We start from the raw sequence: 26,021 nt of genomic DNA, 5'->3' as shown, positions 1-26,021 counted from the left end.
GTGCGTGCTGCTTGGCCTCGAGCTTCCCCTCTCCCCCAGCAACAAGAAAGGGGCGATGTCAAAAAGCGTCCACGTGGCACAGACAACGAAAAGAGAAAAAGAAGAGGTGGCCTGCGTGTAGGTAGAACAGGTCTGTTCGAATCCAGAGCCTCTCTTGTTGGTTCTGTAGCTCGAGGGCCAGAAATCCTCAGCAAGTGAGCCTGTGCGGCTGAATTATTCCCACCTGCGTCACGGAGCACTGACCCCGGAGCACTGACCCCAGAGCACTGAGCCCGGAGCACTGATCTTGGAGCACTGACCCCAGAGCACTGACCCCAGAGCACTGACCCCGGAGCACTGAGCCCGGAGCACTGATCTCGGAGCACTGACCCCAGAGCACTGACCCCGGAGCACTGATCTCGGAGCATTGACCCCAGAGCACTGACCCCGGAGCACTGATCTCGGAGCACTGACCTTGGAGCATTGACCCCGGAGCACTGATCTTGGAGCACTGACCTTGGAGCACTGACCCCGGAGCACTGACCCCGGAGCATTGACCCTGGAGCACTGACCCTGGAGCACTGACCCTGGAGCACTCCCCCGGAGCACCGCTCCGCTCTCCCGGCACTGCCATCCTTCTGTCCAGGACTTCGGGGAAAGACTTCCATTGAAACTGTATCCTCCCCGGCCTGTGGTTTTCTTCCATTTAGATCTTTCTACTATTCTAAGTGCTGGTGCTATAAAGTATTAAGGCTGGTTCCTTTGAGCTCCCCCCCCCGCCTCCAGGTTGTCATTTTGGCATCACACCTCATGAATGAGGGAAATACTGAAAAATGGTGAAATTTGACACCTTTCTTCTCAACCCCAGCGTCGCCTCCTAAACTACACGCTCAGTATTGCTAATTCCTCCGAGCGGAGGCGGCCTTTACTGTTCTTGGACACTGGCAGCGAGGGCGGGGAGCTCTTTTATAAAAAGCTTAAATGGACGGTGTCTCACTTTTATATGTGTGCTGTAACACTGTTTTATGAACTGACGTTTTCCTCCACAGAGCCCTGTATTACCCTTCTGAGTATATATAAAACGGTTTTCATTTCCGCCTCCTGCTAGGTGAAATGAGGAACGATTTATACATCACCGTAGAGAGGGGAGAGTTTGAGAAGGGAGGCAAGAGCGTGGCCAGAAACGTGGAAGTCACAATGTTCATCGTGGAGAGCAGCGGGCAGACCCTGAAGGTAGGACGGTTACGGGAAAGACAGTGCCCTGTCCCTGCTCTGTGCTCATCCGGAACGACGTCAGATAATTTCTGATTTGCAGTATTTTCCATCTCCTTTTTCTTTCTACTCCTGGGTATTTTTTTTTTAATATGTTGATTTCAGAGAGAGGGAGGGAGAGACAGAAACATCAATGATGAGAGGGAGTCATCGATCGGCTGCCCCCTGCTCGCCCCCTGCTGGGGATCGAACCTGCAGAGCCTGTGCCCCGACCGGGAATCGAACCTCGACCTCCTGGTTCATGGGTTGACACTCAACCCCTGAGCCACACCGGCTGGGCTTGGGTATTTTTTAAATCATGAAAATGCCTTTTAGAAAGGAAAGTAAAAATACAAAAAACTTTTACAGTTTAATTGTGACATTACGTCAACAATGTCCCCATAGCAGTTATTATATAAATACAATGTTTTTTATGCCATTTTATATTTTCCCCTTTCCTCTCTCCTGGCTCTGGAGATGAATACTTCCTTTGGCAATTGGTAAACACAAAATTGAAATACAAGCAAACAAACAAATCACACCTTAATCCTGTGCATTTTCATTTTGAACAAAATAAAGCGTGAAGATTGGGGGGGGTGTAACTGGGGACAGAGTCCCAGGTCCCTCTGCGGAAGGCGTGTTCTGTGTGAGCCCAGTCGGTCTTTTGCCCAGAGGGCGCAGTCTTTGCCGTGCACTTGAACTTCACGTTGGACATGTCCCCCACGTCCCCACGGTCACCCCTGCACAGGAGGCCCTGGGACACCAGCCTCAGAAGGAAGCAGCCCCGGCGGCTCGCAGAAGCAGCTTTGAGCGGAGCTGTCTCTAAACGCCTGTTCCCTCTGCTAGGACTTCATCTCCTTCGGCTCGGGCGAGCCCCTGGCCAGCGAGTACCACTCCTTCGTGCTTTACCACAACAACAGCCCCCGCTGGGCGGAGCTGCTGAAGCTCCCCATTCCCGTGGACAAGTTCAGGGGCGCGCACATCCGCTTCGAGTTCCGGCATTGTTCCAGTGAGTGGGGGTTGGCTCCTCCTGTCGGGGTGTCTGCTCGCCTGGCTGAGGGACACGCAGTGGGGGCTCAGATACAGGCTGAGTGTGGTGACCGAGACCTCCCGGACGGAGACCGAGGGGCCGGTGGAGTCCAGAGAGAGGGGTGGGCTCACTTGTTCGTGCAGAACCAATAACGTCCGTGGGAACATAGAGGGGGGAGAAAAGCATCCATGAAAGTCTCCATTGTGAGGTCACTAGGAAGGCCTCTGATTGGCTCGGGTTTAGGTCTAATTTGCATATGTCTGCATCCATCCTGCCTCTTCAGGTGAGACTCAGGTGAGGTCAGTCCCAAGGGGCCTTAGGGACCATGAGGACAACCTCACGTTAGGATCTAAGGAACCCGAAGCGTGGGCAGTACAGGGTTTGTCTGTGGAAACATCACTACCTGCAAAATCACAATTTCTGGACGTTTCTGTTTTAATTCTTCTGCACTCATCACCACCCTCTCAAGCCCCCACTCTCGGCCCCACCAGCCCCCAGTCTAGGGGTCTTCTGGTGTTGCCTGTGGCACCGAAGTGTGTCCTGTCTAGCCTGGGAGGGATGGAGGCATGGCCAGTACCTACGCGGGGACACCACCCAAGGGCTGTGTCGTTCACCTGGGATTCAGGGAGAGAGGGACTTTGTTCCTGGGACTACAGCATGTTTGGGAATTGGCCTGGGGAGCACCAGGAACGGTGTTTCTGTGGGTGTTTCACGATGTAGGGAGATGACTGGCCGGCCTTACCGTTCCTCCACATCCCCAGGAGAGCTTCGTGGGTGGGACCAGGGTGGGAGAACAGAAAGGACGGGAGTCCTGCTGTTCTGAGCCTCCCCCTACTCTTTGTTATAAAGTCCCAGTTGGGCCTCATTCAAGTTTTGAGCTTTAAGGTAAGAAAAAGGGAAAGGAAAGGGAAGGACAGGTGGAAAGCGGGACTGGGAGGAGGAGCACTTGGGGAGAATCATTGTGGCTCAGGACTTGGAAAGTGCAGTAAAGGCTATTTTAGTGAAACCTGTTAGAGCCCTGCCCTTCTGTCCTTGACCTTCAAACACGTTCACAGGTTTGTTTGTACTTTTTTTAATTCATAAAAAAATCCCCGTGATCCTGTAAACTGTGAATAATCTATGTAATCATTTTATCACAGGAGCTGTGTGCACATATATTAATTTATTCAAAAAGTATCATTTATTCTCGAAACACATGTTTGTTGAACACCTATTATGTGCCAAGCACTTCACTGGGCCTGGAAGATGCACCAGCCAGATGCCTCCCCTGGCAGAGCTTGAGTAGCAAGCGGAACACTGCGTTTCACTGCACCAGCTCATGCGTTCAGTCACATGCATGCGTGGAGAACCCACTGTGTACTTGGCGCCCTTGGAGACGCCAGGCTCAGAGCAGAATAGATAAGAGTCCTGTCCTCAGTGGAGCTAACATCCAGAAGTAGAGGGTGGGATGTGAGAAGAAAGGGAAAATGTACAAATTAAAAAATAATACACATGATTTCAGATAATGAGCCCCGTGAAGAAAACTGGTCGAGGAGTGGAAGTTGCTGAGGAAGGGGCAGGACTGTGGGGCGGAGGGTGGCTACTGCAGGCAGAGCCCCTTCACTGCAAGGGGAGCCAGTGCGGTTGGGCTAGATTTCTTGATAATCACCCTTCTCGGCACCCTGTGTCTCTAAACCGAGTTGTGTGTGCAGGTGCTTAAATAAGCAAGTAAGTCGTCTTCTCCCTGCCCCCCCACAGCGAAGGAGAAAGGCGAGAAGAAGCTGTTTGGTTTCTCTTTCGTCCCCCTGATGCAGGAGGATGGCAGGACTCTCCCAGACGGCACCCACGAGCTCATTGTGCACAAGGTAACGCCCAGCAGGTGTCGGCGATGGCCCTGAAAGTGGGGCTGCATTGCTAGCTCCCCGTTTTACCATCACTCTGGAGAAGACAAAATTATGGCTGGAAAGAATGTTCATCTAGAAGATTGCTGGCAGGGAGTGTCTTTTTCAAAGTATTGTTTCTATATTCTGTGTTGTATTCAAAAACATATTTTAAAGGTGATTTATTTTTCATCTAAATTTAAATGTAGGTATTTGGGAAAATCTATAGATGGACCTTAAATTTTTTTCCATTGCTATGATAGCTGGGTGGTGGGTGGGTGGATGGATGGATGGATGGATGGAAGGATGGATGGGTAGATAGATGGGTGGATGGAAGGATGGGTGGGTGGATGAATGGATGGGTCAAATGATGGAAGGAAGGAAGGATAGACGGATGGATGGATGGGTGAATATATGGATGGCTGGATGTATGAAATCATCCAGAACCACTTCTAATAAAAAGTCTTTAATTCCCAATATTCTGACCATGATCTTCAACCTTCCAATTTTCTGACTGTACCAGTCTTTTCAGTCTTCTCATCAGTAGACCCTCCTGACTTTACTTTCTTCCCTTTCTTACCCAGGGAATCCCTTGATCCTCAGTTCTGCCGTGCCTGCATGGCCGGGAAAACTAGTCCCGGATGAGTCTGTCCACCCTTCCCCCTCCTATACCCTCCCAAGGCAGCTGAGTGTTATTAGAGGAAATGACACTGTTGTTTCAGGTTCTCATGAGCCTGATGGGTGTCGATGCAGAGCTCTGCAGGCAGACTCTTCAGCTCCGGCCTCAGTCCCGCAGAGCTGTTCACAGGGTCTTAGGGTTCTGCCCACCCCAGCACTTCCCGTCTACGCAGCAGAGAGAAGAAGCTGCCAGACAGGAACTCCCTTAACTTCCTGCGCCCTTCCCCTGCCACCTGCAGACGGGGCTGCCCCCTTCCCTTCCCCCCCCCCTCCTGTCCTGGAGGGCAGGACAAGACTCCTTCCCTCCAAGGCTCCTTCTACCTGCTTCCTCCAGCACCTCCTCCTGCCCGACTCCCCTGGGACCCTGCTCTTCCCAGTGCCCCCTCTTCCTCCTGTGTCTACAACTATTTCCTCTCTTCTGGCTGTTTTCTCTCCGGTTATAAACATACCCAAGCCCTTTTTCTTTAGAGCAAAAACAACTTTTTCAATAGCTCCCCCACTCCCTTCCCCTTCCCCACGCGGCCAGCCTTCGTGAAAAGCCGGCCTTCACTCACTGCCTCTGCTCTCCTGCGTCCTGTGTGTTCCTCAGCCGGCTGCTGTCCCCGCCGCTCACAGGCAGTGTCCCCCTCACAGTCCTCAGTGCCTCCCAGGAGCAATGCCACCGCCCCTTTCAGAGCCTCCCCTGACTTGCCTTCCCTGTAGCGTGGGGCCGTGTTAATTCCTTTCGTTGCCCGTTTTCAGAGTAAGGAGTTATTTAAAAGCTGCATCAGATGAGATGCTGAAAGAATTTAAGCATTTTCCCCCAAATTCTACACTCACCACGAATAAGATTTCCTGAGCACTCGCAATGCATCAGGCAGGATGCTCAGGGCTGCTGTGTTCATCTTGTGACTACACAAGGAGCTTATAGAGATGGGCAGGGGGTCCCAAGGGGTTAAGTCACTTGGGACAGTCCCTTGCGTGGGAAGTGACAGAGCTGGGATTCAACCCGTCGGTCCCGGTCCAAAACCTGAGCATCATTCCTTTTAGACTCTATTGTTGCATTTTACTTAAAAGTCAGAACCTACTCATGGTGCTGTTTGGACCGTCTCCTAGTTCATAACCACTGGAGACAGAAATGATGCTCAGTAATTCTCACGAGGTCTCTTCCCCCTCTCCCGTTTTTATTTCTATCTTGAACAGTGTGAAGAAAACGCTAACCTTCAGGATCCTACCCGCTACCTCAAGCTCCCCTTTTCCAAGGGCGTTCTCCTGGGAAATAGCAATCAGGCCCCGAGGACCACGAAGGAGTCTTTCTGGATAACATCCTTTCTCTGCTCCACGAAGCTCACGCAGAACGGTAAGGCCCACCCCGCTCGGATTCGGAAGGCCTTGTCCTAAGGGGCCTGTGGGTTTAGGTAGCACAGCCGTCAACATCGGTGTTAGAGCTCAGAGCCTGGCTCAGGCTCAAAGAAAAGGTGGGTCCCTCTGTGTGATTCCCGAGCAAACGGAAACAATCGTGACCCAGTTAGCTCGTGACCCAGTTAAATCGTGACCCAGGTCTGTTAAATGCACGTCATTTAAAAGGACCTCATAATCACCCCGGTTATGGGAAATGCAAGGACACAAGTCTTCAATCAACCCTCAAAACCCACTGCTTAGAAAAAAAGGAAAGAGAATAATAAAATGAAAAGCAGGATCCTGCCGCCTTCCTCGCTGTGGTTCGACAGCCCCATAAACAGCGCTGACTGCAGGCTGTGGAATAGAGGCTGTTCTGAGTCTAATTAGACGGATATTGCTTTTCTGGCCCAGCGCTGCTTTTCCATGTCAGTGGTTGTTTAGCAGGTTATGATGAATAAAGCAGGATCTGCCCGGCCGGCGCGCCTCAGGGGTTGAGCATCGGCCTATGAACCAAGAGGTCACCCGTTTGATTCCCGCTCAGGGCACATGCCCGGGTTTCGGGCTCGATCCCCAGGAGGGGGCGAGCAGGAGGCAGCTGATCCATGACTGTCTCTCATCATCGATGCTTCTCTCTCTCCCCTTTCCATTCTCTCTGAAAAGCAACAGAAAAAATATTCTTGGGTAAGGATTTTAAAAAAATAAAAAACAACGGCATGATTTATTTTTGGCAACATGTGTAAGAACTGGACTTTTAAAATGTATATATTTTTATTGATTTTAGAGAGAGAGGAAAAGAGAGGGGGAGAGAGAAACATCCACCGGCTGCCTCCTGCACGCCCCCTGCTGGGGATCAAGCCTGTAACCTGGGCATGTGCCCTGATGGGGAATCGAACCCGCCACCTTTCGGTGCAGGGGTGGTGACGCCAACCCACTGAACCACACCGGCCAGGGCAAGAATTCAACTTTTGCCCGTAGAACACTTTCCTGCGAGAGACTGTTGTCTGCTAAGATGGTTAATTTTCTGTTCTGTCTGTCAAGGTGACATGCTTGACCTTCTGAAATGGAGAACCCACCCGGACAAGATCACAGGCTGTCTCTCCAAATTAAAAGACATCGACGGCTCCGAGATCGTTAAGGTCCTCGCTGCTTCGGGGTCCCTCCCTCGGGAGCTCGTGGGGGAGGTCTGTTTAGAGGGGAGGGACAGCCGACACTGACGGGTCTGCTCTCTCCTTTACTGAACAGTTTCTGCAAGACACACTGGACACCTTATTCGGGATTTTAGACGAAAATTCTCAAAAATACGGGTCGAAAGTGTTTGACTCTTTGGTGAGTGTAAATTCTCTTTAATTATATCTTCACGTGTGTCTCCGTCTCGATGTCCCGAAGGAAGGCCGGCTGTTCGGGAAATCACACCTCGTGGGGCCAGAGTTCACTTAAAAAGAAGAAAATTAGCGTGGTTTGCCTCCGGTTTTCTAACGCTCAGTTTTCTTTTTAGGTTCACATAATAAATTTGCTGCAAGACAGCAAGTTTCACCATTTCAAGCCCGTGATGGACACGTACATCGAGAGTCATTTTGCGGGGGCGCTGGCATACAGGTAGCCCTGCCCCTTGGACTTGGTCTAGAAGCCGTGTCCTTGGCACTTTCCTGAGCAGAACCGGCTCCGTGGGGGGACGTCTAAGGGAGGCGCGTTCGCAGGCGCGGAGCTCAGCCACGGGGTCTCTTGAGGCTGTGCCCTCCTTTCTCACGCACCTTTTATAGGTGGCTGCAGTTTACATTGATCAGAATAATGAAACATAACTTTCTGAATTTGATTCCTGAATTCCGTTCCCAAAACGTGTTCTTCCGAAAGGTCTCTGTTTCCCTTGGTAGCTGCCCGAGGTTGACTGCGGCGGTCGTACTTCGTGGCCCTCCCTTGGCCAGAGTCCTTCTGTCCGGTGTTTGTGTTCACCGGTTGGGAAGCTTCCAGAAGTGGCAGGGCTGGGGGTGGGGGGGGCGGGATGTCCAGGTCGAGAGGCACCTCATTGGCAGGAAGCGCTGTTTCTCTTCCAAAGGGGTGGCGACACCCACGTGCAGACTTCGTGAAATTGCGACCTTATAGCAGCTGGATAGAAACACGTGGCATCTGACGGGGAAGGAAGCCCCTCGCGATGAGCAGGGTTGGGTCTGTGGGCATCGCGCCGGGCGTCGGGCCCATTCTACCTCTTGTGCTTCCTCCGCGTTGTAGGGACCTCATCAAAGTGCTCAAGTGGTACGTGGACAGGATCACGGAGGCGGAGCGGCAGGAGCACATCCAGGAGGTGCTGAAGGTAACCCAGACGAGGGGTCCCCTCCCCGTAGGCGGTCGTGGGTGATGGCGGCTGCTAGCCTCCCAGTTCAAGGATCTTTCTCACATTGTGGCTGCTCCCCTGCTGGGGACCCTGGAAAGGGACTTGGCCGGGCTCGCCCACTGGGCCCTACTCAGGGTTGAATCCTTGCTCCTCTGGGCTCGTGAGAGGACCGCAGGTGGGCAGTCAGACTCGGCAGTTCCTGGCTCTTGCTTTTATCACCATCTGAGAAGGCTTTGTCCTAAATTTTCAGAGCTAATAGGGTGGCTTAGAGGGGGTCACAGTGAGGAAACCTGAGGTTTTCCTGGGTCTCCTGGTTTAACACTGGCCTCCTTTCTGTGCGACGTGCTCAGCTGTATGTGGGGATGCACAGATGCCCAGAAAGAGCACAGCTTCCTAACGGGGTTGTCCGGGGACCCCCTGGGCGTTTCCCGACCCCTACTGCAGAGCTTCACCCTGTTCGATGTCGGGAGAGAAAAGCAGACAAAGATGCATTGAGTAAAACAAGTGTCTTATTAATTACAAATCGATCATTTGGTCTGACTGAAGGGAAGATTCTAAGTGGCAAGAGTATGTACTAGCAAAGCAAAACCATTTTTGGAAACAGGCTCTCTCTGTTACTTTAAAAACCTCTGAGAGGTAAGACATTGTATGTTCTTACCTCTAGAGCATTACATAGAGTTTTTACTTTTATAATTTAAAAAAGCTTTTCCAATGATAGCCGACATTCAGTATTATATTAGTTTCAAGTGGACAGCGTAGCGGTTAGGCATTTATATAACTTACCAAGTGATCCCCCCAAAGTCTGGCCCCCACCTGACACTTCAGTTATGGCGATAGCAGTGGCTGAGCTCCCTGTGCTGTGCGTCACCTGCGCCTGGCTGTTTGTAACTCACGGCGTGTACTTCTGAATCCCTTCGCCTTTCCCACTCAGTCCCCCAAAGCCCCTCCCGTCCCGCGACCCCCCGTCGAATTTTTAAATGACCTATCCGGGTCTCCCGATGGGCGGCGCCAGAGACAGTAACTTCCACATATAAACGCGGTTCAGGAACCTCCCAGGCCCCTCGAGATTAAACCGGCCGCTTAAAATCCAGCGCTGTGCCGGGCGTCCGTGCGGGCGCTCGGCTCGCAGCGTTGCCCTCGGCTGAAAGCCGCGTGTTGACCGTTCCGTCCGAAGGCGCAGGAGTATATCTTCAAGTACATCGTGCAGTCCCGGAGGCTGTTCTCGCTGGCCACGGGCGGGCAGAAGGAAGACGAGTTCCGCTGCTGCATCCGGGAGCTGCTCCTGTCTGTCCGCTTCTTCCTGTCGCAGGAGAGCAAGGGCTCCGGGCCCTTGTCCCAGTCGCAGGTAACGCTTCCATCGCTGCTGAGCAGCCGGCCGCGTGTCCGGTTTTCCTGGGCAGCCTGGGGGCGGGGTTTTCTCCGGGAAACACTGTCCTCCTGGTGGCCTGTGGCCTCTCTGACTTGAGCCGCCGGGGCCGGGTTCTGAGCGGCGTGGGCCGCGGGCTGGGCTTCCACAGGCCTGTCCAACCTGGATGGAGAGCCCGGGGTTTGCTGGTGTCCACCCCGGGTCCCGGGACACACGCTCATGACGAGATGCCCCGTCACCGCCAGCCGCGCGACCGAGCATCGCCAGAGCCCGTCTGCGGGAGCTCTGTCCCCAGGCCTTGCTCGCGTGGCGATCTGTCCGTGTGGGACTCACTGTGTCCTGCTTTTTTTTTTGCTGAACTCGACCCTGGTTGTCCTGGGACTCATCTTACCTGGCAGTGCCGAGCGGCTGTTGCCAAAATCGGTTACCTGGAGACTCGCTGTAGTGTTTTGTGGAAGGGCAGAGTCCATCCGCGCCACAGACTGCACGGCCTTGAACGTGTCCCGGGAGATGATTCCGACTCTCTCCCCCCACCCGCGTCTCTCAATCCCTCCCACACACTTTTATCTCCCGTGATTTGGTTATGAACCTGTCAGAGGGGGGAGCAGCCTCCGGTGACCACCCCCTGGAGACGAGAGGCTTTTAATCATTGAGAATTGGGACATAAAATGGGAGATTGGAAGACGGACTCGATCCCTCAGGGGTCGGTGTAATTTGGCGGCTTTGACATTTCAGCGTTGTCTCTGGTGGCGAAACACGCGCAGTGGACCCTCCTGCCCATAATAGTGCCCTGCGCTTGCCAACTGGCACTCTCTTGTCTGCACTAGAGGACCGATCTCCCCTCTGGGCAAGGATTCGGTTCAGGCTCTTTAATATCCTTTGGCCTCAGTCATCAGTGGTCAGTCCCTGCACTTTAGGGACTTGCCAGGGACCTCAGTGAATGTCCGGTTGCCCGCGAGGCTAACCCCGCTTTCAGATGTTTGAAAAGGAGAGTCCAACAAACCAACCATGCCTTTTTTTAGATCAAGTTTCTCAGAAGTTTTTACAAAAGCTATGGAAAATTTGAGTTTTAAGTTTTCTTTTTAAACCTCTATCAGTTACAGGGACACAACTGAACCTAGTTCACATCTGAAAAATATTCTTATTTTTAAGTCACCTTAAGGCATGATTCGTCAGGAGATGCCTACCTGGGGATGGAAGAGGTTCTTTCTTCTTCAAAGTTAGAGAAACATTCCGTCCCCTGAGGCGTGTCCCACCGACCCCGCGGCCGCCCTGAGATGGGGTGCCCCGCCTGTACCCCGCAGCCGGAGCGGGCCGCCTTGCTTCTGCGAGCACGTCGACTTGATGCTCTTAAGTGAGGCAGCCCGGCCGGCGCGGCTCCATGGTCGAGCATCGACCTATGAACCAAGAGGTCCCCGGTTCGATTCCCGGTCAGGGCACAGGCCCAGGTTGTGGGTTCGATCCCCAGCAGGGGGCGTGCAGGAGGCAGCCCATCAATGACACTCTCTTGTCAATGTTTTTATGTCTCTCTCCCTCCCCCCCCCTCGAAAAAATCAGTGAAAACCTTTTTTTAAAGAAAACGTAGCGAGGCAGCTTTAGCACCTTCGTGGAATCGTATCTTTTCCCCTTTCGCCCCTAGCGGTTCGTGAAGCGGTGTTACACAAAACGTGTGTGTGACGTTCCCGAGCATCTGCACTACTCTGTTGAAGCCGTTGGGCTTTGTGCAGCAACCATGCTTGTCAGTTTTGATGTGATCACGTTATTTTAGTTGGATGCTAAGAGAAACCCAGGCCCAGTGACCACTGCCCTCAGGCCTGGCCGTCCCGGTCCCGGTGAGAGGCTCCTGGGGCCCCCTGGCCTGCGCCCAGCTCACTTGCGGCTCCGGCCCTGGGAGCCCCGCCTGGGCTCGGCTGCTGCTGACTTAGCCCTCGGAATAGTGGTCCTTGGTGTCCCACTCCATGGACAGGCCCCCACCCTGGGGACCCCAGGAAAAGAGGGACAACAGGAGGAGTTGAGGCCCAAACCCTGCCTTCAGTTCTGAGTCATAATGTTTCTCACTTTTGCTTTGTTCTAAGGTCAAAATGAAATTGAACTTTTTATTTTTGCAGTAAACATCCCTAGCTTAGATATTTTTGTATAACAGTCTCCCGGCCCTCCTTCCTCTGTAACGTACGCGTCTCGCACTGCAGACACACTCGAGTGCTTTTCCGGAGTGAAGAGGTATGGATAAAGACCGAATGGTCAATTCGAGGGTCCCAGAGGAAAGTCAGCTTGACTTTCCAATAATCAGAACGCTGGGCTCACTTTATTTTATTTTTCAACTTCGTCTGTATGACTCAGCTCTTTGCAGAGCGAATGGAGCTTATGTAAATGCGGTTTTTAGCAGGGAATACTAAGTTAATTTATTTCAAATTCATTCGACTACATCTGTAGTTACTGAGAGTCAAGCTTTGGGATGGCTCTGGCCTCCGAAGCAGGCCCTGGCTCTTCTAGGTCTTTCTGCTGCAGCTGTAGAGATGAATTACATGCCTGTGAATCTGAGCTTGATTCTGTGTTTGGATCGTCAACACTGGTAGACTCGACCTACTTTCATCCGGCGTCGGATCTCACGGGGCAGCCAGCTGGTATTTGGCTCTCCAAGTACTAGAGACACGCCCCTTCCCCCCCAGGTGGAGGTGAGGCTGGCGACCTTCCTTCCACTGCCCTCCTTTGGTGGAATTTTAAAAGACTGAGTTTGCTTGTTTGTTTTAAGGTACCAGCCCAGCCCAGTGTTTGAGGCGTGCCCTTAGGGTTTGATATTAGCATCTTTTTTTTTTTTTTCTTAAACAACCGATGACCAGGTGTCTGTCTTTACATAAAGAATATTGTCCTTAGTACACACACTCCTGGGTTTACAGTTAACCTTAAAGCCACCTAAGCGATAGTCCTAATGACCCTTTCATTTCCGGGTGATGAGACCGAAACCTGGGAGGCAAACTTGGTCACAGGGTGGATTAGAAGCCAAGCTAGGACTACATACAGTGTGTCCCCCAGAAGTGTAAGCACACTTTAACAGCCAACCGCTCAATTTTGAAAATGAAATGTATTTTACTCAAGACTACCTTTATAATTATTCAAAGTTAGGCCTTCTGATGTCCTGCCCTGTTTGCTCTTTAATCGTAAATTGAGTGCTTTCGGGAATTAATGTGTTTGGTTTCTAAAGGGTGAGATTTAAGTGAGCACCTCCGAAGTCCTCTACTGGAAGAAATGAAACACCAGAGGACATCCCAGGGCTTGGCTGAGCATTCTTTCCACCTGTATTTTACTGATTCTGTGGGATTTTTTGCCAGTCGCTTTGCTAATGTCAGTGATTTTCCAGAATTTCCCAGTTTTTTATGGTGTCTCGGCACGTTTCAAAAGATTGTCCCATTTCGCTGCACTTTTAAATGTTAATGACATTAGCCTTTTAGCTTTAGGTACCGGAAACATTCGGCATTCACATTCCTCCCACTCAAAATGAACTGTCCTGGTCTCAAACTCGTGGAGTCTTACAGCTGGTTCCCGAGGGCGTGCCGGGAGCTGACTTCGGTTTCTCTCTTTGAAGGCTGTGTTCCTGAGCTCCTTCCCGGCCGTGTACTCCGAGCTGTTGAAGCTCTTTGACATCCGGGAAGTGGCCAACCTGGTGCAGGACACGCTGGGCAGCCTGCCCACCATAGTGCACGTGGACGACACGCTGCAGGCGGTGAAGCTGCAGTGCATCGGCAAGACGGTGGAGAGCCAGCTCTACACCAACCCAGGTGGGCGCCTGCAGGACGGGGCTTCCCGGAGCCCGTCCTCACCTCGAGGCCGTGGGCCAGCGGAAGCAATGCAAACAAAGAAGCCGAGCCCTGGCCGGCGTGGCTCAGTGGGTTGAGTGTCGTCTCCGGCACCAAAAGGCCGCTGGTGCGATTCCCGGTCAGGGCACATGCCCGGGTTGCAGGCTCCATCCCCAGCAGGGGGCGTGCAGGAGGTGGCCAGTGGATGTTTCTCTCTCCCATCAGTGTTTCTTTCTCCCTCTCTTTTCCTCTCTCTCTCAAATCAATAAAAACATTTTTTTTTTTTAAAAAAAAGGTACTAACTAGTACTACACGGTTGATGTTAAAAAACAGTAGTTCCTTTCCCCAGCCCATGATTCCTGAACTCAAGAGGCTTTTCACTCTTTTATTGAAATAGGGTTTTTAAAAAATTGTTTGTTTTACCTCCAAACACGGAAATGGCTTGTTTCTCCGGCCGTTTCCTGGTTTTCCACCGAGACGGGTCATCCACCGACTTCCTGCTGCGGTGGATAAGATGTAGCTTATTTTACTGTCTTGCGCTCCCCAGACTCTAGTTCGTACCTTTGCAGCCACATGTGGTAACAATGTAGCAATAATTACATTCCTTTGAGATCGCAGTGAGAGGCAGGGCTGGCGGGCGGGCTGACCGACGGGCTTCTCCCGCAGACTCCAGGTACATCCTGCTGCCCGTGGTCCTGCACCACCTGCACATGCACCTGCAGGAGCAGAAGGACCTGATCATGTGCGCGCGCATCCTCAGCAACGTGTTCTGCCTCATCAAGAAGAACAGCTCGGTAGGTGGACGCGCCCCTCGCGGGCCTTCCCTCGAATGGCTCCGGGAAACGCAACGTTCAGTGTCTCCAGAGAAACCGCACTAATGAATCGCCCCTGACCCCTCGCTTTTATTTCCGGCTGGGTTGGACTTGGTGCTTTGCCTCTGAAGCCTTTTTTTTTTTTTTTTTTAACCTTGGGGGATGGCTGTAACCCCGAATAACCTGGGTTTCCGAAACTTGTATTTCAAGAAAGAGCCGAATCCCCAGTTAGGAAGGTTAGAATGCTCCAAGCCTCCCGCACGTGTCTTTCATCTTGATGTGACGAGGGCTCTGTGGCGAGAATAAATTGCGGCTTGTGGAGGGACGTCTTCGGGGGCCTGTGTGGAAGGATGTTCGGAGCATGGCCCTGGCCACGCGCCGGGCCCTGTGGACATTGTGGGAGCCGAGGAAAGCCCTGGGAGCCGGGTATCTTGCCTGCAACCATTGCTTGGCCCTCCCGGGAGCCGCTAGCTCACTGTGGCTTAGGGCTTCCGTCAGTTCCTGAGTCTTGATGTGATGCCGTTGCTTTCGAAGTTGAGAGCAAATCACGAAAAATCACTCGCTGGCTTATCAGTGGGGACAGCTTGGGGCATTCCTGGCCGTGGTCGGCGGTCTGATGTATGTCCTGCTCCCGCTCTGCCCACCGGCAGCTGTTCTTAAGCATCCAGCTCACCTGTGACATTGACCCCGGGTGCCGAGGCCTGTTGCTCTGCCTCCGCGTGACTGCTATGCTGCAGTTTCCCACTTCTGTCCCTCCTACAGTGGCCGTTGAAGGGCTCAGCAGTCAGGTGACGTGGGAGGGACTCCAGTGGGAGTGGCGGAGAGAAGACCCGTTCCTGTGGGAGCAGGGCTGGCCCCTGAGAGGAGCTCTGGGCCTGACAGTGTGAGGAGAGCTGGCTGGGCAGGGACAGCGGGTCTGTGTGCAGCCTCCTGGCCCCAGCCCCAAGGGCGGCCTGGGACCGCGTCAGAGCGGTGACCATGGGAAGGCGTTTGTTTTGCCTTAAAACTCCCTCTGTCCAGTTCCGTGAAGAGCTGCCGGGGGTGCCTGGTTAGAGACTCTTGCAAACTGCAGCCGCAGAGAGTGAGAAGCAGTCAGGTGAGGCGGTTCCCTGCAGAAAACTGCACGCAGGTGGCAGTGGCCGGGGAGTGACTTTAAATGTCTTTATTTCAATTTGGGAGTCGCAGTCAGTGCTCAGACTCAGCAGAGGAGGGATTCAGGGCAGGATCTCTGCTCTTGGAAGGAAATCTTGGTAGTTTTCTCTCAAGTGTGAGAAAGTTTATTATAAAAATCTAGCTGAAAAGCTCTTTCAAACTCACGCTTTCTAAATGTTTAATTTGCAAGGGAGGGCTCCTTGGGAGGAGCGTTGCACACACAGTTTCATCTGGGGCAGGTAGAAAGAATCCAGGTTCACTACCTACACTCAGCACAGAGCAGCCTGGGTTTCTCTTACCCCCTGGGGGCTCGGGTAGGGGCAAGTTTGCCCAGGAAAGCAGTCTCCACCTTGGTCACTGACACGAGGTCCAGTCTGTAGCCAATAGTATTTACCGAATCTGAATGCTTTTGCTAATATTTACATGTAGGGGATCTTTTTTTTTTTTATAAAAAAAAATTTCATAGAAATATTCATTTGCATTTAAAATAGAGTTTTGGAGCCTGTGCAATTCAAGTGTGGAGAAGAGGAATTGTAGCACAATCTGAGATGAAAAAGTTATAGACTTTCAGAACCAGGAGGACTTCCAGGGAGGAGTCAGGCCCAGAAGGGCAACCGGGCGCGCTCAAGGTCACACGCCGAGCCAGCAGCCTGGCTGGGCTCCGAATTCGCCCAGTGTGCGTCCCAGGACCTCACCCCCTTCTTACGTGCGTCTCAGGTACCCGCTGCCCAGCCCGGTGTGTGCCGCAGGCGAGTGTTACCTGCCTCACGCCTTTGTTTCGTGTACAAGAAGGTCACTCATGTTAGGACTTAGGTGAGGTCCAGGTCTCTCAAAGCTCCCAGATCTCCGACGCTGAGTCTCTGTTTGGAGATGTGCTTTCCCCCTTGTACCTTAGAGAGAGATTCATGTACCGATGAAGCCAGAGCTTCCTGAACACGTGGGTTTTTCCCTCTTAAGGAGAAGTCCGTGCTTGAGGAGATAGACGTGATAGTGACCAGCCTGCTGGACATCCTGCTGAGGACCATCCTGGAGATCACCAGCCGCCCGCAGCCGTCGGGCTCCGCCACCCGGCTGCAGTTTCAGGAAGTCACTGTGAGTCCCCTTGTTGTTAACTCTCACCCGAGGGTGTTTTTTCCGGTGCTTTTCAGAGAGAGTGGAAGGGAGGGGAGGGAGGGAGAGAGAGAAACATCGATGTGAGAGAGACACGTCAGCTGGTTGCCTCCCGCAGGGGCCCCAACCGGGGGCAGGGAGTGAACCTGCAACCAAAGTACGTTTCCTTGACTGGGAATCGAACCCGCAACCCTTTGGTGCAGAGGCCGATGCTCTAACCACTGGGCAGCACCGGCCAGGATATCGCTCTGTCTTCCAGTGAATGGCCCTCGGAACAGAGCCCGCGTTGCTTAAAGCTGTGCCTCGCGGAGGGTGGGTGCTGCGGGAACCTGGAGCCGGGCCTTGGGCGAGGGACCGTGTGCCTCTCAGAGTGTCTCCGTTGCAGAGGGAGCGGGGCTGAGAAGTGTCTCAGTGGAAAGATCTCGGGCGCAGGCACGTTCGGGGTCAGGCCGATCTGACCTCAGCGGGCCAGGAAAGGGGCTGACGGTTTTCTGCGCCCTCGCTGAAAAATACGCTTCTTCCTGTGCTTTCAAATCAGGGGGAGTTTGTTGCGTGTCTCCTGTCGCTGTTACGACAAATGACGGACAGACATTATCAGCAGCTTCTCGACAGTTTCAATACGAAGGAAGGGCTAAGGGTAAGTGACGCCTCAGAGGGTTTCAGTGTCTGTTAACTTCCTCGCTGTTTCCCATCCTCGTGCGGGCTCCCGAGTCCTGCCGTCGGAGGGGACGTGGCCGGGCGTGCGTGTGGACACGCGTCCCTGCGGGTTTGTGCCCGAGCCGGTGCAGAGCGAACTCCCGGAGCAGGGCCGCAGGTCACGGGAAATGCGCGTCGTCGAGCCGGGCTGACACTGAGAGCTCGTACGCGGAGATTCCCGGACGCTTCCATTGCTCTCTCCTCACGGCCCTGCTCTTTCCCATCCATTCAAAGAAAAGTGCTGCCCGGCGTCCCCGTGGCTCTCTGAACGGAGGTGACTGCTGAGCGTGGGTGGTTCTCGGGCACCTGTCGGGCTGCTGGGCTTTAGCTGCGTTCTCGCTCGAAGGACCGGCTGTCCCCAGGGCCGCTGCTGGAGAGGCTGGGCAATGGCTCCTGCACTGTGTGACCGCCTCCGCGTGCCCTCGGCTCCTGCGGGGCACCTGTGGGCAAGCGGGTGCCGCGGGGTCAGCAGGGGTGCGTGGGCCCGAGGCCCGAGGCCCGAGGCTCCACTCGCCTGAGCTCTTGCCTTCCCCGGAGCGCGGCATTCCCTTAGAAACGAGCAAAAGCGGAACGAACAAGTGCTCGGGGTTACGTCTTCCCTGCCCTGTAGTCGGGTGTTTGACTGTACCCCGCCTTCCCTGCGGGCTGACCTGTCACGTGCCGGCCTTGGGTGTGAGTGGAAAGCAGCCGGCGGGTTCTCTGCTGACTGATCGTGACTCCCCGCAGGTCCGCGGAGCGGGACATCAGACCGTTCCCCAAGTTGTGTACAACGTTATATAACCTGTCCTTGTCTCCCATGCACCCCCCCCCAGCTTTCAAAAATCCTCTCTGATGGAGCCTCACTCCGACTTTAAACCTCGAGGCTTCAGGTCACCCACGGGGCAGAGCCCAAGGTCGTGGGCAAGTCCCCCTGTCCTCAGTCTGCCTCCGTCCTCATGGCCTCAGTCGCTTTCCAAACCCTTGCGCTCCAGCCCCTTCACATCGCCTCTTCCTAACAAGGCGTGTGCGTAAGTTTTAATGCACCTGAGTCTTTTTTTTTTTTTGGTCTGCTTGCAAACCCTGTTCCACCCCCACCTCACTCCTGCCGCCTGATTTGTACCCTTAGGAATCCCGTCCCTGCCTTCAGCTGCTGCTGTAAAACCCAGCCCGGGTATCGCTCTTTACGAGGCCTTCACAGGCTGTAATCACCCCCCGCCCCGCTGGAGCACAGCGCAGAGCGCCCCGATGTCCTGTCATTTCCCCGTGTTCCTGGTGACGGGCGCGAGAGCCAGGCCCTGCCCTCGTGTCCTAAGCGCAGAGCCGGGGACGCGCCGTCTTGGTGGAGTGACTCGGCTCTCGTAACAAGGGCCTAATGCTTCACGAGCCGTTTTTGCTCGTACAGTTATTTTGACTGAGAGTTTTTATTCTGTTAGAGCGCTCTGTAGCTCTCGAAGATCGAGGCCGTTTAAGAGTTGCTCGGACCTAATGCGCTGAAGTAGTGGGTGTTAGGGACAGGACCGCAGTGGGATATTGATTATTAGCACCCCTAATTGAACTTAAACCCAGTGTCGGGTGTGACACGTTTGACGTTCGTGGAGAATTTTTAAATAACCTTTGACTCTAAACCATAAGCAAAGGGAATGTGTTCTGAGCAGGCTCTGTCCCCCCCATTGCTCTTGACTGACGTAGGGGCCACAGTCCTGGTCCGTCCACCTCCCTCCCGGTGTTTTCTCTCCTGGTGTCTTAACCCAGGTTTCATGATCTCAGAATCCCATGCGTCTCAGGTTCTGTGTCATGTACACACGTTCCACCTGTGCTGTCCTGATATCATAACATCACGTGTAAACACAAGGCAGTTTTTTATACTTTATTGTCAGAAAATCTTTGTAAAACATGACTTTGAGCCTCTCACATATCTGCATAGAACCCTTCAGGGTCCCCACGTGGCCCTCAGGGTAAGTTTCCCAACTGTTTACCGTGGAAACGGACTGAGATTTATCTATCTATCATCTATCTGTCTATCGATTCATCTTTGAATGGCCCCCATTTATTTATCTTACATTTATTTATTTATCTTTTATTGGTCCCTACTTATTTATCATGTTTGTCTATCCCCCCCGCCCCCGTCCATCCTTTATCCCTTCGCATCTCTCAGCTCCACTCGCTCTCTCCCCTCCCTCCCCTGGCGCTTGCCAGTGCCCTTCCGTCCGAGTGGAGCGCCCGGCCCTCGGACGTGCCCTCGCCGGGCACGCGCGCACAGACCCCAGTGGGTTTAGCGTCACGTTCGTGTCTCCCACCAGAGGGTGAGCCGCAGGAAGGGTAGGTCACCTTCAGCGCTGGGGGCGGCGGGCGGCAGGCACTGGGCACAGCCTCGCACAGTAACTAAGGAATGTGTCTCCCCGCTGGGCGTCCCCAGTCTCTAGCGCAGTGCCTGGCACCTAGTTCGGCCCGATACTTATGAATGAATAAATGTTAGTGCTAATTTCTAAAACCACAATAATGGCTCCTGCTTTCTCTTCTCTTTGAATATGGGATTTTTTTTTTCCTTTTGGGAGGTTTTCGCTTGAACTTTCTTACTTGAACCTCTTGAGTGACAAAAAAAGTGTCTCTGCACAGTAGCACCTCCCACTTTCTGTGTTTATTTTGAAAGCTTATTTGAATAATAACCGGCATCGCAGTTAAATTACCGTGTTGTGATATTTGAAGTACACAAAAGAGAAAAGAAACTGCTCCCAGGCTGCCAATTTTAAAACTGTGGTTATAAACTACTTAGTTCTTTGTGCTAGGCAAACAGCACTGTTATTATAGCAACGCCTTCCTTAATTATAGAAGGAATCAGTTACTCACTGTTGTGTGTGCAGAATAATTTCACACTTCTATGCGAGAGCGCACATCCGTGCAAGAAGTAGGTAGAGAGGGCAGAGGAGGTGCCACTGCCCTGGGGCCGAGGGGGCCTTGGGGGACCTCGCGGCCGGTCTTAGTGCTCCGAGATGCTGGAGCTGCCTTGGAAATGAACCTGTGCCCAGCGCTGGCGAGAAACGCCGGTGAAAGAATGATCTGCGTGCGCCTCCCCGGAGGCGCTTACCTATCTGACGGACAGCCTGCAGTTTAGAAATAAGAAAGGTTTTGCGTGCTGCGTGAGTAGATAAGTGATCATGTTAACTTTAAAGATCTCTTCTAAGTTAAAGAGACCTTAAAGTCCTCACATGCTTCAAGTATATGTAAGAGCTCAGCTCCAAAGAGGTTCAGTAAGTTGCCAAGTTCACTGGCTAGTTGAATGGCAGAGCCACGGAAATCTAAGTTTTCTGATTTTTTAGTAAAATGTCCTTTTATTTTTACTGTAAGTTTTCCAAAAATGAATGTGTTTGGTTCTGTAAAGTTTGATGGAGCTGGAATGGATGAGATGCTGAAAAGTTTTCTGAGGGGAAATAGGTATGTTTCCACAGGGTGGGGCAAGAGCAGGTCTGCAGTTGTGAGGATGTGAGATCTAGTTTATTCTTGTATTACTCACTAATTATTGTGGCGTTTTCCATATGAAAGCTGGAAGTCTCACCTTCTATAGCCAGTTCTTTCAGCCATTGTTTCCTCTGTGCCACTTACATCTCACCCCCCCGCCAAAGACACGCACACAGACACACAGACACGCACACAGACACACACAGACACGCACACAGACACACACACACACACACACAGACACGCACACAGACACGCACACAGACACACACAGACACGCACACAGACACACACAGACACACACACACAGACACGCACACAGACACACACAGACACGCACACAGACACACACAGACACACACACACAGACACGCACACAGACACGCACACAGACACGCACAGACACGCACAAACGCACACCCTGCGGCTAAGGGTACTCCCTCCAACTTCCAGTTCTGTTCAGAGTTTTGAGGAGACAAGATGAGACTTCAGCATTGCACAACTTATTTAAACTCTCCCTAACTAATTGCAGACTATGAAACAAATGACTTCCTACTTTCACGATTTTTCTGTGACACCTAAGTAAATGTACCAGGATAGGAAATGGGGGTGGGGTGTAGCCCTGAGGGGGAAATGCAGGTGTCCCCTTCGGGGTTGACTGGGTTCGTGTCTGGGAAGCCCAGAAGAGAGCTGAAAAACCATTGACAACGAGTTTCAGAAATACCTTAGAAAGGGCTTCTCAGCTGTACTACCCTCGGGGAGGTCTGGCACGTGAAGTGTTTCCCAAAATACCCGACCCGCAGGGGACACGTTTGGGAAGCGGTCCCTGGTGATTCTGCAGACATGGCAGGGACCGTTTGCCCTTTTACAGGCGGGTGACCCAGTGGGCACGTGTCCACATGGCTCGTATGTATCAACATCTGGGCTGATGCCAAAAATACTCCCGAGCTGATCAGAGTCCAGAGTGTGTCACACGCGCACACACACACACACCCCAGCATGTCTCTTAGTGTTTAAGCCTGTCTCCTGATGATGTGAGTGGCAACCATAACCTTATATTCAAGCAGTTTACGTGTTTAACATGATGTGTCGTTGGGTTTGACAAATACAACTTTTGTGTTTGGGGTTGTATTTTTAAAATATTTTAGGCAACACTAAAATATTGTTGCCTTCAATCAGTTCATTACAGATATTTCCCTAGCAGCACTTCAGGTTACAAAAAAATTCCTTAAGGTTTCTAGTTAATCTAAGTGGAAGCTCAGCTGAGCCCGTGGCTTTTGGGCAGGCTGAGCTCCGTGTCTTCCATCCCGTGCGGTGTGCTAAGGACCGTGTGCCGTCGCCTCCTGGGGCGCCGCCCGCAAGGTGGGGAGACGTTCCCACGGCCAGCCGATGGCAGCTTCCGCTCCAGAGTGTTGGGGCGACCTGTCGAAAGAGCATCCCTGGACGTGCCCGCCCCCTGGTGGCGCCTCGTGGAGAATGCCTCCCCACTCGGTTGTCATTGAAAAGTCAATTTTACATAAGAAAGGGACATTTTTACCGTCTCGCAGCTTCGAGGCCTGGGGCTGGGCTCCGATGGGCACCACGCGCACCTGTGTGTCCTGCGCACTCCGGCCGCCAGGCTGCGTGCGTTCCGCTTGTGCCGTGGCCTCAGTGCCCCCGAGAGGCCCGGGTGTGCCCCAGATGCTTTCCCACGAGCGTGCCTTTCTAAATGCGGACGCCTCTTGGCCTCTTGACGGAAAGCAGAGCTGCGCCGGGACGTTCACGGTTCTGGAAGTGGAGCCGTCTGGTGTTTGCGACCCTGTGACGACATTAGGAGGCTGTTGCCCTGCGTGTCTTCTGTCACCACTTCTCCACGTTACTTCTAAGACCTAACCGTTGAGGTCTTGCGATAAGAAATGAAAAGTCATTTCCACTGTGCGCGCAAGAGGGAGCAGGGACCACGGGGGAAGGGGAGCCAGCTGATCGGGTGCCGAGAAGGGGAAGGGGGGCGATTGCTCCGGGGTCAGGTGCCGGAGGCCGGCTCCCTTCTTCTCTGTTGTAACCATAGAAATGGCGACAGAGGCCGTGTGTGTGCCTGTGTGTGTGCGTGTGCATGTGCGAGCATGCGCGTACACAGGTGGCCGCCTGTGAGCACACGCATGCGTTCACGCACATGTATGCGCACGTGTGAACGGGTGCGTGGTGAGCACGCGTGCGTGTGTGCGTGTTACAATCACCAATAACTCAGTGAAACGACCTGTTTCCTCCCCACCCAGGACTTCCTGCTGCAGATATTCACCGTGTTTCGAATACTGATTCGCCCGGAGATGTTCCCGAAGGACTGGACGGTCATGCGGCTGGTGGCTAACAAGTAAGACCTTTACCCTGGCGCCACTCGAAGCTCATCGTCTCGGGCAGAGCAGAGTCCAAAACGAGGACTCTAGTTTGGTCTCAGGTTTGGAACCTCCAAGTCCTGGGCTCCTTTCTCGTCGCCTCTGAATGACCTTCTCTCGCTCTTTAAAAATTCATGACTGTTTGTTTTAATTAGGAGATACAATAACATGGTTCAAAAGCCACCCAGTAGAACTGGGTGCACTGAGACCCCCCCCCCCCCCGGCTTGTTCATCCCCGGCCCAGCCCATAGCGACCCCCTGATAGTCTCTGGCTTGTCCTCCCTCGGCCCCTGTGTCAGGGTCCCTAAATCAGAGCCTGGCAGGCTCCTCTGTACGTCACTCCTTCCTTCAAAACCCTGGCAATCTTTTAGCAGTAATTCATACAAAGCCCCTCATTCCTTTCTGCTTTTTTACAGCTGTATACTATTCCATCAAATGGACATACCGTAGTTTATTTAACCAGCCCTGTTGCTGGACACGGGTTATTTCTGATGTTTCTTGATTCACCTGAACTCAGCAGACTGCATTTAGCATCTGCCACGTGCTGATCCCCGGGGATAATGCAGGACCCTTGGGTCAGACATGTGCATGTTGAAGTACCTTTTGGGCATCTCAGTGATGGGGCCCGTGGGGAATTGAAAATAGTGCTCAGAGGGAAGTTTGGAACTGGAGAGAGACATTTGGGAGGTTAGGATGGGAAGCTGGATCTCTGGGGGGAGCTGATAAGATTAGCTTGTGTTAAGCATGTCCAGCAAATATGAGACATGATCTGAGGTCGATGCTCGAGGGAGCAGGAACCAGGAAAGGACAGGGGGCAGTCAGCGGGGCCGGCACGTCCCCGAGAGCACGCCCGGAGGTCACCGCTCGCTTGTTTCCTGTCTCCGTTGTCTCAGGTGCGGAGGGAGGGTGGAGTCCTTAGGAAACTGGCCTGGTCTTCACTTCTGTGCTTGGAGTTCACCCCATTCCACAGGCCTCTGACGCCCAGTCCCACGGTTGCCTGTTTCTGCCTCCCCTTCTTTGTCCCCAGCACCCTCACGCCCAGGGCGAAGGTGGGATGCCGCAGCTCTCCACCCACAGGCCAGGGACCCCCGAGCCTCCCCCGGGTGCCTGGGTACGATGGTGGAAGAGCCATTTGATTGTGATTAGATATGACAAGTAGAGTGTGTAGAGCAGGACCCAGGTATAGGCTTGGAGGTGTGAAAACAATGTGTTAAAAACTGTGGTTCGATTCCCGGTCAGGGCACATGCCCGGGTTTCGGGCTTGATCTCCAGTAGGGGGCGTGCAGGAGGCAGCTGATCGATGTTTCTCTCTCTTGGATTTCTCTCTCTCTCCCTCTCTCTTCTCCTCTAAGATCAATAAAAACATATTTTTAAAAAACGGACATAACAGATAGTATAATAGGGCATGTTCTGTGTTACACAAGTACAGAAGCAGCTTTTCCATTCTGAGGACCATGGGGCCTCCCGAAGGAATTCTCCGTAGCATTTGGCACGTGTAGGGTGGGGGGGGTCTGTGAGTGGAGTCAGGTGTTTCATCTGCGCGTCTGATGCTGCAGATTCACGTGGGAGCTGTCGGTCCCGTATCCGGGCTCATCACCAAACATGTCCTGGGGCCCGGGGCGGGCGGTGAGGTGACCCAGGGCGCCGCAGGGAGGGGATCCAGGTTGCTGGCACCTTCATCCCACAGCACCGTCATTTGTCATCCTGCCTCCCTGTGCGCAGACGGACATTTTGACCCGAATTAGAATTTTCAGTGGCAGAAATTCAAACAGAAAGTAAATTTGACATTTTGTTTCTTACGTACCCAGGCTCTGCTTGAGCTTCCTGAAACCATGGCAACTGTGTGGCTTTTTGATATTAAATGTCATCTCTCTCTCTGCCGCCCCCCCGCCACCCCCAATCTCTGCTCTGTTTATGAAACGTCAGGATCACACGAGTGGGCAACACACCTAGAAGTGTAGGTCCTGCTTTTGAGTAAACACATTATGTTCAAAGTTTCATCTACAGTGTTACCCACACAGGGGTCTGATCGTGTGGAGACGGGCTCTGTGTAGACGTCCAACCAGAAGATGCTCCCGTGGCCATGCCAGGAACCAGGCCAGCAGCCTTTGCTAAATGCAATGATCTCATCCCGTTGCCTCCCGAGTCTGTGCCGATAGGAATCGGACATCACTTTCCCACTAGCTGTGGCCGTGGCCGTGGCCGTGGCCATGGCCGTGGCCAGTCCAACCTAACTCATAGACGGGACTCCAAGGCCTGGGGCAGCACCTGCCGGGTTGGAGCAGGCCACCTGCTCTCTGCTGGTCCACACCCCTCCCTCCTCTCTCCTCCCCCACCCAAACCATATCTCACTCAAGTTATGAAAGCACATGATATTTCTCTTACTTTATAAATGCAATAGAATCCACAAATAAGCCTTCCAATATGTGAGCCTTATCTGTAAAAAATATTAACTTCTCTAAGATTTGGTAGGAAAACACATTTCCGAGAGATGCTAAGGACCCGTTGAATGTGCTGAAGAGCATCCGCTGCAGAGAAAGAGCCCCCACCCGGCTTAGCTGTGTAGCTGCAGTTGCAGGAGCCGAGTCTCCATCTCTGGAGCTGGCCACCTGGCCTTCGTGGAACCAACGTCCTTAGATAGATGGGTGACCAAGGCCCCTCAGAGAAGCATTTTACCGCCAACTCCCCCTTGACTGCCCACCTGTGTGCTCCATACATGTCGGGTTAATAGTAACGAGCTGAGAAGTCTCCATTGCCTGTCTTGAGCTCAACGCAATA

The 26,021-nt window shown here is 53.0% G+C and overlaps 1 protein-coding gene across 1 annotated transcript in view; it reads left to right on the top strand.

The window, feature by feature from the left end:
• The window catches only part of DOCK4 (dedicator of cytokinesis 4), a 202,843-nt gene that overhangs the window by 128,690 nt on the left and 48,132 nt on the right, over positions 1-26,021 (top strand). Inside the window, exons 14-27 of the mRNA XM_081147753.1 lie at positions 1,088-1,212; positions 2,077-2,239; positions 3,998-4,104; positions 5,980-6,136; positions 7,216-7,313; positions 7,420-7,503; positions 7,673-7,773; positions 8,404-8,485; positions 9,681-9,851; positions 13,456-13,648; positions 14,333-14,460; positions 16,588-16,722; positions 17,279-17,377; positions 23,127-23,221. Coding sequence (XP_081003879.1) covers positions 1,088-1,212; positions 2,077-2,239; positions 3,998-4,104; positions 5,980-6,136; positions 7,216-7,313; positions 7,420-7,503; positions 7,673-7,773; positions 8,404-8,485; positions 9,681-9,851; positions 13,456-13,648; positions 14,333-14,460; positions 16,588-16,722; positions 17,279-17,377; positions 23,127-23,221 — 1,738 coding nt within the window. The remainder of the gene's footprint in view (positions 1-1,087; positions 1,213-2,076; positions 2,240-3,997; positions 4,105-5,979; positions 6,137-7,215; positions 7,314-7,419; positions 7,504-7,672; positions 7,774-8,403; positions 8,486-9,680; positions 9,852-13,455; positions 13,649-14,332; positions 14,461-16,587; positions 16,723-17,278; positions 17,378-23,126; positions 23,222-26,021) is intronic.

The sequence above is a fragment of the Miniopterus schreibersii genome (genome assembly GCF_964146895.1).
Source record: "Miniopterus schreibersii genome assembly, chromosome: 9".
NCBI lineage: Eukaryota > Metazoa > Chordata > Mammalia > Chiroptera > Miniopteridae > Miniopterus > Miniopterus schreibersii.
Note: the sequence above shows the minus strand (reverse complement) of the source record. Positions and strands in the feature narration are given on the sequence as shown.